General features: G+C 46.5%; 3 protein-coding genes across 3 annotated transcripts in view; 1 reads left to right on the top strand and 2 right to left on the bottom strand.

The window, feature by feature from the left end:
- The window catches only part of LOC309564465 (uncharacterized protein), a gene marked incomplete at both ends in the record, with an annotated part of 1,172,539 nt that overhangs the window by 865,288 nt on the left and 294,316 nt on the right, over positions 1–12,935 (top strand).
- LOC309564074 (uncharacterized protein) overlaps positions 1–12,935 on the bottom strand; it is a gene marked incomplete at both ends in the record, with an annotated part of 288,253 nt that overhangs the window by 8,805 nt on the left and 266,513 nt on the right. The gene's annotated exons all lie outside the window — the stretch shown is intronic.
- Positions 2,990–12,935, bottom strand: part of LOC309564080 (uncharacterized protein) — a gene marked incomplete at its 5' end in the record, with an annotated part of 79,875 nt that continues 69,929 nt past the window's right edge. Inside the window, 1 exon segment of the mRNA XM_082268708.1 lies at positions 2,990–4,368. Within this exon segment, the coding sequence (XP_082124834.1) occupies positions 3,256–4,368 (1,113 nt within the window). The 3' untranslated portion in view covers positions 2,990–3,255.

The raw sequence follows: 12,935 nt of genomic DNA, 5'->3' as shown, positions 1-12,935 counted from the left end.
TACAGGAAGGGAGGTACAAAAACCTGCTTATAGACCGTCCTCATCTTCCTATTAGGAATTGTTTGAAGAGGATTAAATTGGTCAGTTGAGTGATCCTGCAAGGGAAAAGCTTGACATGGTCAGAGTTGAGACTCCTTGTACACGCAGATCTGGAGAGGCTTAATAGAAAGTGTCCATTAGTCAGCTTCCCATACACCAGATTTATGAGGCCTGCAGAAGGGCTGACAATCCAGGAACAGTATCAGTAAGGAAGACGCTGCCCCACTCCAGCTATGACCTGTATAGAGCAGCCACAGCATAGAGGGATTAGGCTGCAGCGGCACAAGGACCTGTCACAGTAAGAAATAAATCCATGATAAACAGACACGGTGCAAAGGAGAACTCTATATTGTTAGGAAAAAAATATAATACCATATATAATTGCTACTCGGGCTATGTAGTAATTAAAAAAAAAAAAAAATCGCAATTCAAACTACGGCTATTAAAGTCTCCTAAGCTGTCAAAAAAAGACAGTGTAACAGTTGTTTCTGTTTGCTGGGTGAGAAAAACCCGTAAGGGGTTAATTACTGCTAAAGGAATACTGACACTGCAGCTTCTCACATCAGAGCACCATCCCAGCAGGTGAATAATCAAACAGACCCTGCCATACAGATGTAGAGCCCTCCTAGGTAGGTGCTAGAATGAGTGGATATAGTTTTTGGTTTCTCTGCCTAACAGGGACACAGCACATGCTGTCTTGATTCACACTGATCCAATAGCCATGGAGTATATTGGACAGGTGGATGGAAGCCTGGAAGATGAGAGCATGGATGTCTGTACAGCCCTGGCCAATTAGAAGGGGATGTGCCCCAAGGCCTGCTGGGTACCTGCATTTATAGCTGAAGAGCACATGGGCTCGTAGTCCAGTCCAGTCTACCTCTAGGGAGAGAGGTCTAAGTGGGGAGGGGGATGCTGTCTCTCCCTTGCAGAGGCTGCTAGGCAGCCTCGGGTGGGCAACCTGAGGGCCTAAAACATTGAAGTTGCAACCCCATTGGTCCTTACGAGGGCTGACTGAGGGAGGATGTCTGTGGATCCTGTCTGGTACTACTGAGGAAGACTGGTGTGTGTGCTCCCGGAGCCTTGTGAGTATAGACCCCCCACAGGGGATCCTTGGGACTTGTGCTGTTAGATCCTCCTCTGGGTGATAGAAGTCAGTTACTGGGTGCAAGCTAAAGGAGACACTGGCTGGTGTCTTGAAGAGGCAAGGTTCACTGAGTTCCTTCAGCTACAAAGGGACTTGTTCATCCCATACAGGTGCTTTATGGTCCTGCAGATGATCTGCGATACAGTTCTATTGAGAGAGTTGTCCTCACCTGTGAACAGTTATTTGGAGAATCCTACTAAATCCCTTCTCTTATCCAAAAAAATGCGAAACTATAGATGTTCACAAGGAACCACTGTCATATGTGTGGACTTTAAGGGCACAGCATGAGACAGATAACAACTACATGGATTTATCCTAAAATAACATTTATTGATTTATCTAAAACCAGATCTCAATAAAATGAGGAAACTGGCCCCAAACTGATCTCAGCTCGTACACAGGAGATCAATGTCTCCTACTAATTTCACTCATGTACGTCATACATATATAAGGATAAGTTGGTATATATCATAAGGTTCGTGTAGGTATTGATATTTTCTCTGTTCACAGGTCACGCGTTTCACACAAGGCTTCTTCAGGACTATGAAGATGTACAGACAGTTTTCTCTTATAATCAGACTCGATATTAGTGTTTCATACACATAGAACATAATCTGTATTTATGTACATCATAATAAATACAAACATGACTTACTAGCACACGGCCTTCCTTCCAACCCCCAACAAATTATCCCGACCTGGGGCGGACACAGGGGGGGGGGGGGGGAATTGGACCAAAATGTGTTGTATATATAGATATCGGTCCTGATGATCCTAGGTAGAAGATAAAATATATATGTGTAGTAGTGTGAGGAGTAATTACATTCTCTATTCTATATCTATTCATACAGAAAGGAGGAAGGATAATCACCTTATGAGGATAGCAGGCTGGTATACACCGGATGGAGTTTATACTCCCATAATATGTGGGTGTCTCTCTCTATAGGGGTCACCTAGGTATATGATCAAAGCCCATCTTGTTTATGACTCATAGTTAGTGTACTCTTATCTTTAATAATGTAGGTTTCAGCCTACCTGTAGGTTAGGTTTATCTCTTGGATATACTTACCGCCCCTTACCTATGTAAGAAATGTCAAATGGAGGAGGAGCCTGCAGTAGTTATTTTATAATAAGCGATTTTTTAAGAATTGTGTGTGTTGTTATTACTTTTTTTACATGTTTTTAGTGAATAGGTACGGGTAATACAGTTTGTTCCCGATGCTCATTCACATGGGGGGGGGGGGGTGGGATCTGGGGGCCCCCTTGGTAAAAGGGGCTTTCAAATTACGACAAGTCCCCTGCCTGCAGACCCCCACAAGCACAGGCCACAGTTGTGGGGAAGAGGCCATAGTCTCCATCAACATGGGGACAAAGTGCTTTAGGGTGGGGGGCAGAGCTTCCCCAAAGCACCCACCCACCTATGTTGGAGGACATGTGGCCTGGTATTGTTAAGGAGGGGGGCCCTCACTCATCCCTCCCACCAAAAGGAAGCTCCTGACATCCCGCACAGCTGCCCAGCACCAGACCTGCCCACCAATACTTCCAATAGGTAGGAAAACTTCATACAAAAATGGTCCTATAACTGAGGAGGACAAAAAGTGTATGCTGCCATGGACATCTGTCAGGAAAGCACATTATGGCCACTAGATGGAACTGGCCATTATAGGAAATCCCAATTCACCATGACTGGGGGAATGCGGGTCACATTTCATCAACACATTTATAACAACCAGATCTGTAATTGTTTGTGAAATCTTCCCGCACAAAATGTACTCAGCCAATGAAAGGTAAGGACTCCATTTTTATTTTTCTCCTGCTATCAATGGCCAACATGGGACAACACTTCATCCATGTCTTTGGTAATCTCTGATCTCCTTATGAAGTGTTTCTTACATGATGAAGATCAGCCATGGAGTATATCTGAGGTGTATATCAGGGTGTGCTTCTTCCCCACATGTCCACCAACATTCATTTAGAAGACATTTCCCACACTCAAGGCACTAATACACCTCAAGGGTTGTGTGGGACCCCTGATGTACAGAAAGACAGGACTTCAGTGAAGAACAATTCCCTCACTCAGGACAGGAAAGTGGCTTCTCCTCCATGTGAGATCTCTGATGTGTGTAAAGATGGGACTTCTGTGAAAAACATTTCCCGCACTCAGGACAGGAATACGGCTTCTCACCTGTGTGAGATCTCTGATGTGTGGAAAGAACGGACTTCTGTGCAAAACATTTCCTGCACTCAGGACAGGAATACGGCTTCTCCCCTGTGTGAGATCTCTGATGTTTGGAAAGAGTCGACTTCTGCGCAAAACATTTCCCGCACTCAGGACAGGAATACGGCTTCTCCCCTGTGTGAGATCTCTGATGTGAGGAAAGATAGTTCATCCTAGAAAAACATTTCCCGCACTCAGGACAGGAATACGGCTTCTCACCTGTGTGAGATCTTTGATGTGTGGAAAGATGGGACTTCATTGAAAAACATTTCCCGCACGCAGGACAGGAATACGGCTTCTCACCAGTGTGCGATCTCTGATGTCTGGAAAGATCGGACTTCAGTGCAAAACATTTCCTGCACTCAGGACAGGAATACGGCTTCTCACCGGTGTGAGATCTCTGATGTGTGGAAAGAGCAGACTTGCATGAAAAACATTTCCCGCACTCAGGACAGGAATATGGCTTCTCACCTGTGTGAAATTTCTGATGCATGGAAAGATGGGACTTGCATGAAAAACATTTCCCGCACTCAGGACAGGAATACGGCTTCTCACCCGTGTGAAATCTCTGATGTATGGAAAGATATGACTTGCATGAAAAACATTTCCCGCACTGAGGACAGGAATACGGCTTCTCACCGGTGTGAGATCTCTGATGTGTGGAAAGAGCGGACTCTTGTGCAAAATATTTCCCGCACTCAGGACAGGAATATGGCTTCTCACCTGTGTGAGATCTCTGATGTCTGTAAAGATGGCACTTGTGTGCAAAACATTTCCCGCACTCAGGACAGGAATACGGCTTCTCACCCGTGTGAGATCTCTGATGTGTGGAAAGAACGGACTTCTGTGCAAAACATTTCCCGCACTCAGGACAGGAATATGGCTTCTCACCAGTGTGAGATCTCTGATGTGTGGAAAGATGGGACTCTTGTGCAAAACATTTTCCGCACTCAGAACAGGAATACGGCTTCTCACCAGTGTGCGATCTCTGATGTGTGGAAAGATTGGACTTCTGTGCAAAACATTTCCCGCACTCAGGACAGGAATACAGATTCTCACCTGTGTGAAATTTCTGATGTGTGGAAAGAGTGGACTTGCATGAAAAACATTTCCCACACTCAGGACAGGAATGCGACTTCTCACCACTGTGCGTTCTTTTATGCACATTAAGATTGCCTTTCAAACTAAAACTCTTCCCACACTCAGAACAGGAGAACCTCTTATCTGTTGTAAGGACGGCACTGTCCCTCACAGTCTGAGGTTCCTCAGGATAAGAGGAATACGATGGTCCGGCACCGTCCCTCACAGTCTGAGGTTCCTCAGGATAAGAGGAATACGATGGTCCATCTACACTGTGTGGTGCCGGATGGACATTTGTGGTAGTCGGGTTTTCTCCTGGACTATACTGTGTGATGTCCTCATCTTCTACTTTACAGTCTGGAGACAAAGTGAGACAATCCTCTGAGGTTTTCCTCATCTCCCGTCCATCTACTAAAATAGAAATACAAAGATTATTACTAGACATCAGCAGATTGGTTCCCCTAAACCAGGATTCCGCCCACGAGACAGCTTTGTCTCTGAGGATCTTACAGTTCCCCCCTCAAGGTAACTAGTAAATGGGTCCTCTGATCTCCTACCAGTTCATTTCTTTATTCATGGACCTTAGTCAGAGAGTGAGGAAACAATGAGAACTGTCTTTTATATGAGTGACAGTGATGAGGGGGATTATAGGACGAGTGTCCCCTCCCCCTCTATCACTCATTGCCATCTTCCCAACACAAGAAGTCCTGCACTTCCTTATTTAGTCCATGATTTAGTCATGAATAACAGCGGGGCTGAGCCCCACCAGAGGTCAGAGAGTGAGGATGGGGGGAGAACAACCAAGATGAAGACTGGACTGATCCTGAAGACCATATATATCCCTGGGGAAGTCCAATCAGGATGCAACGCATCAGATGGGAGTGGTTTGAGGACATCATCACGTTAGGCGGAGTGCCCTCAAGTTACACTGAGACTGATGCTTGGGGAATCTGCAGTGATTGTGTGTATTCAATGCTGGATGCTTTTTTAACCTTGTGAGTGCTTTTCTTATCCATGTAATAAATATAACAGTGAGCACTATGGAGTCTCTTTATCTCTAGTAGCAGGAGCTGGCTACCTAAAGAGGAGGCTCCGCCTACATGTACCTGAAGGTGTGTGATTTCATGCTGGGTGTGTCCTCTTGGTATGGAGCAATGGGGTCTGAAGAGGTGAGAGTACACCTGGAATTGCAGAGTGGCGCACTGTCAGCTTATTCTCCGTGACACCAGAAGGGTGGATTTGTGGCTCATTCATGTTTACTGTGGATTGGAAAACTGTTTGTGACTGTTCACCAGTGTGCGTGTCTTTTCATGTCTTTTCTTCAAGTTTTTGTGTGTTTGTGTGTAACAGTGTGTGCATTGTATAGATAGAATATACACGGCTCAATAAAATGAAAGGACCTCAGTGACTTGGGTGTGAGACTATACAGACATATCCCTCCACCCGGCACAGCCAGCAAATAACAGAGCAAGTAACCCCGGGAGAATTGTTCTGTCAGAGATCTTGCTAGACCCGGGCATGGGGCAGAAGACCCAAGGTACATACCCCAGGGGTCTAGGCTGAGCAACGTCTATGGTGAACATCAACATTTTACTGCCAGATGAACCCCAGAATAGGCTTGTGGCGGTATCAGATTTTCATGCTGCGATTGATTGATTAAGGTTTTGCCACGGTATACGGTATTATCACGGTATTCTATTATTAAATTTAAATTATTAAATTTCCACCTCACTTCAATTCCATTGCTGAATTTAGGGGCTTTGGTTCACTTATGCACATTATTATATAGTCAGTACAGACTCTGTGAACCAGGCCTAAAATAGGTCATCAAGCAGTGTCTGGCCTAACTGGTGATAACTGGTCCTGGCGCTCGGCTCCGATCCGATGGCCTGGTCATTAAGAGGGCAAATCCTTGTGGTCAAGAAGTGGTTAAACATGAAGGAGGTGTTGTTTATAAATTACTTTACTATCGCTTTAGGCCTGGTTCACATGTATGCGGGTTGGTGGTTCACATGTATGCGGGTTGGTGGTTCACATGTATGCGGGTTGGCGGTTCACATGTATGCGGGTTGGCGGTTCACATGTATGCGGGTTGGCGGTTCACATGTATGCGGGTTGGCGGCCCACATTTGCACAGGCATAGCAGCCCATTGATTTGAACGGGCTGCTATGCCTTCATTTTCCGCAGAAAAAAGGTGCATGCAGCATTTTTTTAAAATTCAGTGGCCTTGAAATCCATCCTGCTTTTGCACCATGCGACTAACCTGCAGTTCCTGCTCTGGCAAGCTTTCTGCATTTTTTGTTTACGTGGGCACGGCATTTAAAAACAGTTTGCGTGTGTAGCAACGGCAGGTAAGTCGCATGGTGCAAAAGAAGGATGGATTTCATGGCCACTGCATTTTTTTAAATTCTGCATGCACCTTTTTTCAGCTGAAAACGCAGGCATAGCAGCTCAAGCCCATTCACATCAATGGGCTGCTATGCCTGTGCAAATGTGAACCGCCAACCCGCATACATGTGAACCGCCAACCCGCATACATGTGAACCGCCAACCCGCATACATGTGAACCAGGCCTAAAGCAATAGTAAAGTCATTAATAGATAAAAACACCGGTGCTCCTGCAGGTTTAACCACTTCTGGATCGCAAGGATTTGCCCCTTTAATGACCAGGCCATCGGATCAGAGCGCCAGGACCAGTCATCACCAGGTAGGCCAGACACTGCTTGATGGCTATATAATAATGTAATGTGGGCTGCTATGCGTGTGTGTGTGTATATATATATATATATATTAGAGCTGCACGATTATGGCCAAAATGAGAATCACGATTTTTTAGCTTGGAATAAAGATCACGATTCTCTGTGTAACAAAAAAAAAAAAATTAGGATAACTTTACTGTTACGTTTTTTTTTTTTTTTATTCATTAAAGTCTATTAATTGCGTTTGAAAGACTGCTGTGCAAATACAGTGTGACATAAAATATTACAACAATCGCCATTTTATTCTGTAGGGTCTCTGCTAAAAAAATATATAAAATGTTTGGGGGTTCTAAGTACTTTTCTAGCAAAAAAAAACTGATTTTAACTTGCAAGCAACAAGTGTCAGAAAAAGGTCCAGTCTTTAAGAGGTTAAACTTCCTTTCTCCCTGGCAGAGGGAAGGAAAAGATACAATGTAATCATTTTGTTTATAGTTACTGGGAGACTTAATGCTGAAAGGCGTTAGCTGTGTGAGTGAATGAGTCATCCAGCTCACTGAAATGTATCGATTCACAAGTCAGACCCAGGAGCAGAGAAACTCGGTATTTTAAAAATGCCACAATAACAATACCGTGGCTATGCAATACCGCGATATATCGAATTACCGAAAACCGGCATATGTCTACCCCAGAATCTCCATAAATCCAGTCTAGAGACATAAATTGTGTCTGCAGCACAGAGAAGGAAGATTATCCGAGAGAAATACAGGAATACAGGACGGGGAACACAGCTCAGGAAAGTGACCAGGGTATTACAGGCTGATATCACCCAGCCCCCCCCCCCCTACTCTGGACCAATCAGTGAGCAGTATGGGTGGAGGAATGTATTTAGTGGTAATGACCCACCTGTGCTGATCTCTGTAGGAGTGTCCTCCTCTATAAATGTCCCCGTTATTCCATCCTCCTCCATAGACTGCTGATCATCCCTCACATACGTCTCTTCTTCTTCTGACTTAACCTCAAATTCTATATCGATTGGATCTCCACTCTAAACCAAGAAAATGAGAGAGAATATCATCTGTAAGATATAAGCTTACATAAAAAACACACACATCCCCTCCACAAGTCCATGTTCTAGATACTCCATCCCACCAACCTTGTAGAATTGAGGGATGATGTGACCTTCCTGTAGGGAATCCCGGGAATACAGAGGACAGGGACATCTCTCTGGTGGGTTTCTGTAGCTGGATGACTCCACCATGGTGTCCTGGTACAGATCTTTGTGTACTTCCTCTATGACCCCATCCTCATCATCCTCCTCTTTTATTTCGTCTTTAACCTCAACTTTAGAATCTCTCAGGTTTCCACTCTGAATATATAATAAAAATGACATCAATGGTAACAATGCAGATAATGTACAGATCCTAATGATACTATCAGTGATTGTTCCTCATCTACCTGATGATGGTGAGGGATGGTGTGACCTTCCTGTGTGGAATCCCGGGAATACAGAGGATGGGAACATCTCTCTGGTGGGTTCCCATTACTGGATCCATCTGTAGGAAACACACACACACTGTCAGGGACCATAAACCAGGTGAAGACAGAAAGTACAGTTAAAAAAAAAAAAAAAAATCACACCTTTAATGAAATAGAAAAAAAATAACACAGTTCAGGAATGCAGTCAAAAACAGAAGCCGGGATTTGGATGCCAGAGCAGGTAATCAGAGGAGCCGGGGTCAAGAAACCAGAAGTCAGCATAGTCGGAAGCAAATATCAGGAACAGGAATAGGAAGAGAAGTCAGCCAGGGCAATTAACACACAGGAACACACTGGAGATCATAGACCAAGCAAGGGCAAGGAGGAAATGAGCTCAGCTGCTTCAAAAGCAAAAAAGGGGCTGGCTGAAGGCTGGACTAATGAGGCAGGAAATAGTAACCAGGTGAGTCATTGTGGTAACAAGTGGCTGGTAGTTACCTGACAGCTAAGCAGCTTCTGAACACTGAAAGAAAAGAGCAGCTCGCTAACTATCAGGAGCCCAGCCCTGACAGTACCCTCTTCCCCAACAATCCCTGCCCCTTGGGGGAGCACAAGACTTGAGGGGAAAATGTATATGGAAAGCCTGGAACAGGGCAGGAGCATTTATGTCAGAGGATGAGACCCAAGAGAGTTCCCCTGGACCGTAACCCCTCTGAACTTGATAGCGTATGTGTCCACTAAACCTACGGGAGTCAATGATAGATTGTATCTCATATTCCACATGGTTGTCAACCTTAAGCGGGCGAGGGCGTGGTACTGAGGTGGTATAGCAAAAACACGTAAGGAAACATGGAATACATTGTAAATACGGGCGTTGGAAGGAAGATCTAATGTGTAGGCCACTGGGTTAACCTTACCCTCTCCCCAACTTAGTAGGAGGATGCAGGTAGGCGTCAGTGGTCAGCATGGTTTGTACCTCTCTCTGGAGTGTTGCAAAGATTCTTGGACTGCACCTAAGTGGAACAGAGTTTCTGAAGATGTTGCTCTAACTCAGAAATGCCTTGCGGAACAGATGTATCAGGCAACATAGATGGCTGGAACTCATAGTTCACCATAAACTGAGATAATCAGGAGGCGGAATTGATGGTGCTATTGTGAGAAATCTCCACCCAAAGTAACAGGTCCCACCAGTTGTTATGGTGGTCAGAAATATAGCAACGTAAGAACTGCTTCAAGGCTTGGTCGGCCCATTCTGCGGCCCCATTGGACTGTGGGTGATATGCAGAGGAGAAGAAAAGCTGAACTCCCAACTGTGCACAAAAGGCTCCCCAAAACTTGGACACCAACAGGCTACCCCTGTCTGAGATGATAACTTTAGGTAACCCATGTAACTGAAAGAACTCTCCAGTGAAAATGGATGCCAGTTCCTTGGACACAGGCAACTTCTTTAGCGGAATGCAATGTGACATTTTGAAAAACGGTCAACCACCATAAGAATAACTGTGTTGCTATCGGAGTTGCATAAATCCATAATAAAATCAATAGACAAGTGGATCCAAGACCTCTCTGCACTGCGTATGGGTTGAAGGAGGCCCACTGGAAGGTGTCGTGGTGTTTTATTCTGAGCACACACAGGACAAGCGGCTACAAAGCTGGTTTCATGAGCACGGAGAATAGGCCACCAGCATTGTTGAAACATAGGCCATATGTCTTAACAATATGTCCATACGCCATTGATTTTTTCCTGGGTGCCCAGCTGTCTTAGGTGAATGGTAGGTCTGGAGGAAAATGGTGCGGAGATTCTCGGGGACAAAGCAGCGGTCATGAGGTTTTCCAGGAGGAGATTGGATCTGAGAGGGCATCATTCTCTCACCCAAAGGTGAAGTGAGACTAGAAAGAAATAGCCAAAATGCAGTCCGAAGGTATCACAGGAGTGGGAACAGACTCCATTTTGGAAGAGGAGGAAAACTGCGGCAATAAGGCATCTGCTCTTATATCCTATGTATCAGGTAAGAATGAGACTATGTAATTGAAGCTTGACAGAAAAAGGTCCCACTGAGCCCTTCCAGGAGATAAACGTCTAGCCTCAGACAGGGGCGGACTGAGAACCCTCAGGGCCCCCGGGCAAAATAAATCAAGGGCCCCTTCCAGGCCCCACCCATGTTCCGCCTCCAGACACACCCTTGCCACGCCTCCATCCACACCCCACCTCCACCCACACCCCGCCTCCAGCCACACCCACAATAAAACAACACAACATAGCTCTCTAAGCCCCCGTTCACACTGGGGCGACCTGTCAGGCGACCTGGTCGCCTGACAGGTCGCCTTCCATACAGAAGCTATGGACCCGTTCTAATAGGAGCGACACAAGTCGCTCCGACTTAGAAAAAGGGTCCGGAGCTTCTTTGGGGCGACCTGCATAGACTTCAATGTTATGAAGTCCGTGCCGGCCGCTCCGAGGTGAGGTCGCCCCGGCAAGTAGTGTCGCCCCAGTGTGAACGGGGCCTAATACCTAGGCCAAGTTGGCTCTTCTTACCTTAATAACAGTTGCTGGCTGGCAAGCTGTGGTCTTGCTGGCTATGGCTGGCAAGCTATGGTCTTGCTGGCTATGGCTGGTAGGCTGTGGTCTTGCTGGCTACCGCTGGCAGGCTGTGGTCTTGCTGGCTACTGCTGGTAGGCTGTGGGCCTGTGGCTGGCACTGGCAGGCTTGATGGCTGGCTGTGGCTTGCTGGCTGTGGCTGGTACTGGCAGGCAGGCTTGCTGGCAGTCTGTGGCTTGCTGGCTGTCTGGCAGGTTGTGGCTTGCTGGCTGTGAGCCTGTGGCTAGCACTGGCAGGCTTGCTGGCTGGCAGGCTGTGGCTTGCAGGCTGGCTGGCAGGCTGTTGCTTTCTGGCTGTGGGCCTGTGGCTGGCACTGGCAGGCTTGCTGGCTGTGGCTTACTTGCTGGCTGGCAGGCTGTGGCTTTCTGGCTGTGGGCCTGTGGCTAGCACTGGCAGGCTTGCTGGCTGTGGCTTGCTGGCTGTGGGCCTGTGGCTGGCACTGGCAGGCTTTCTGGCTGGCTGTGGCTTGCTGGCTGGCTGGCAGGCTGGGGCTTGCTGGCTGTAGGCCTATGGCTTGCTGGCTGTGGGCCTGTGGCTGTCACTGGCAGGCTTACTGGCTTGCTGTGGGCCTGTGGCCAGGGGCAAACTGAGCGGTCGGGGACTTCGGACGTGGTCAGAGGGCCCGGCCCGCAAGGGGGCCCGCCGCCCAGTACAGAATTAACTCACCCAGCGATACATAGTGGGAGGAGGGGAGCCTGGCAGCTGTCACTGCTTCAGTGAGAGGAGTGGCCCAGGCTGGTGCTGGATTTCCATGGTGTCCTGTGTGCGGGGGGCATGTCGGCATCGCATACTGATGTGACGTCGACGTGCCCTGCCTCCACAGGCTGTGATACGGGAAACAGTCGGTAACCTCACCGGAGAAGAGTTCCTGGATGCCTGCGATTGAGGAGGAGTGCCCTCTTTATCTTCTTCAATCCCTGCATCATCCCTCGATCCCTGGTGGTTTCTGTTTGATTGTGAGTAGTTCTTGTGAGCTCTATGTGAAATCCAGCTCCACTCAATGGTCTCTCCTGTGAGGAATGATGTGTACATTTGTATTATCCCACACAATTTTAATAAAAATATATAAATCATATTTTTTCATATATTTTTATTAAAATTGTGTGGAATAATGCAAATGTATGTACACATCATTCCTCACAGGAGAGACCATTGAGTGGAGCTGGATTTCACATAGAGGCCATTTTACAAGAACTACTCACATCATAATCATACAGAAACAGGGGATCTGAGGAAGAGGGAACGTCTTTGAAAATTGCAAGGCATCAGAAACTAATCCAGCTCCACTCAATGGTCTCTCCTCTGAGGAATAATGTGTACATTTGCATTATTCCATACAATATTTATAAAAATATATGAATCATATTCATATACTTTTAAAAATTGTGTGGGATAATGCAAATGGATGTACACATCATTCCTCACAGAGACCACTGAGTGGAGCTGGATTTCAGAGGCCACACCACAAGAACTACTCACAATCTAATAGAAATCAAGGGAAGAAGCCAGGTATTGAAATGAAAAAGTAGAAGATGAGAGGAGAGACGACACACACGCTGTCACCAACGACACAATCGCAGGCAATTGCATCCACTGACTGAACTCGGCCGTTACTCGTCATTGTTGTAACACGCTCTGTGGAGGCGGGGCACGTCGACATCACGTCAGTATGTGACGCC

This window comes from Pelophylax lessonae, assembly GCF_965119305.1.
Source record: "Pelophylax lessonae genome assembly, chromosome: 9".
NCBI lineage: Eukaryota > Metazoa > Chordata > Amphibia > Anura > Ranidae > Pelophylax > Pelophylax lessonae.
This window is presented reverse-complemented; position numbering and strand designations above follow the sequence as displayed.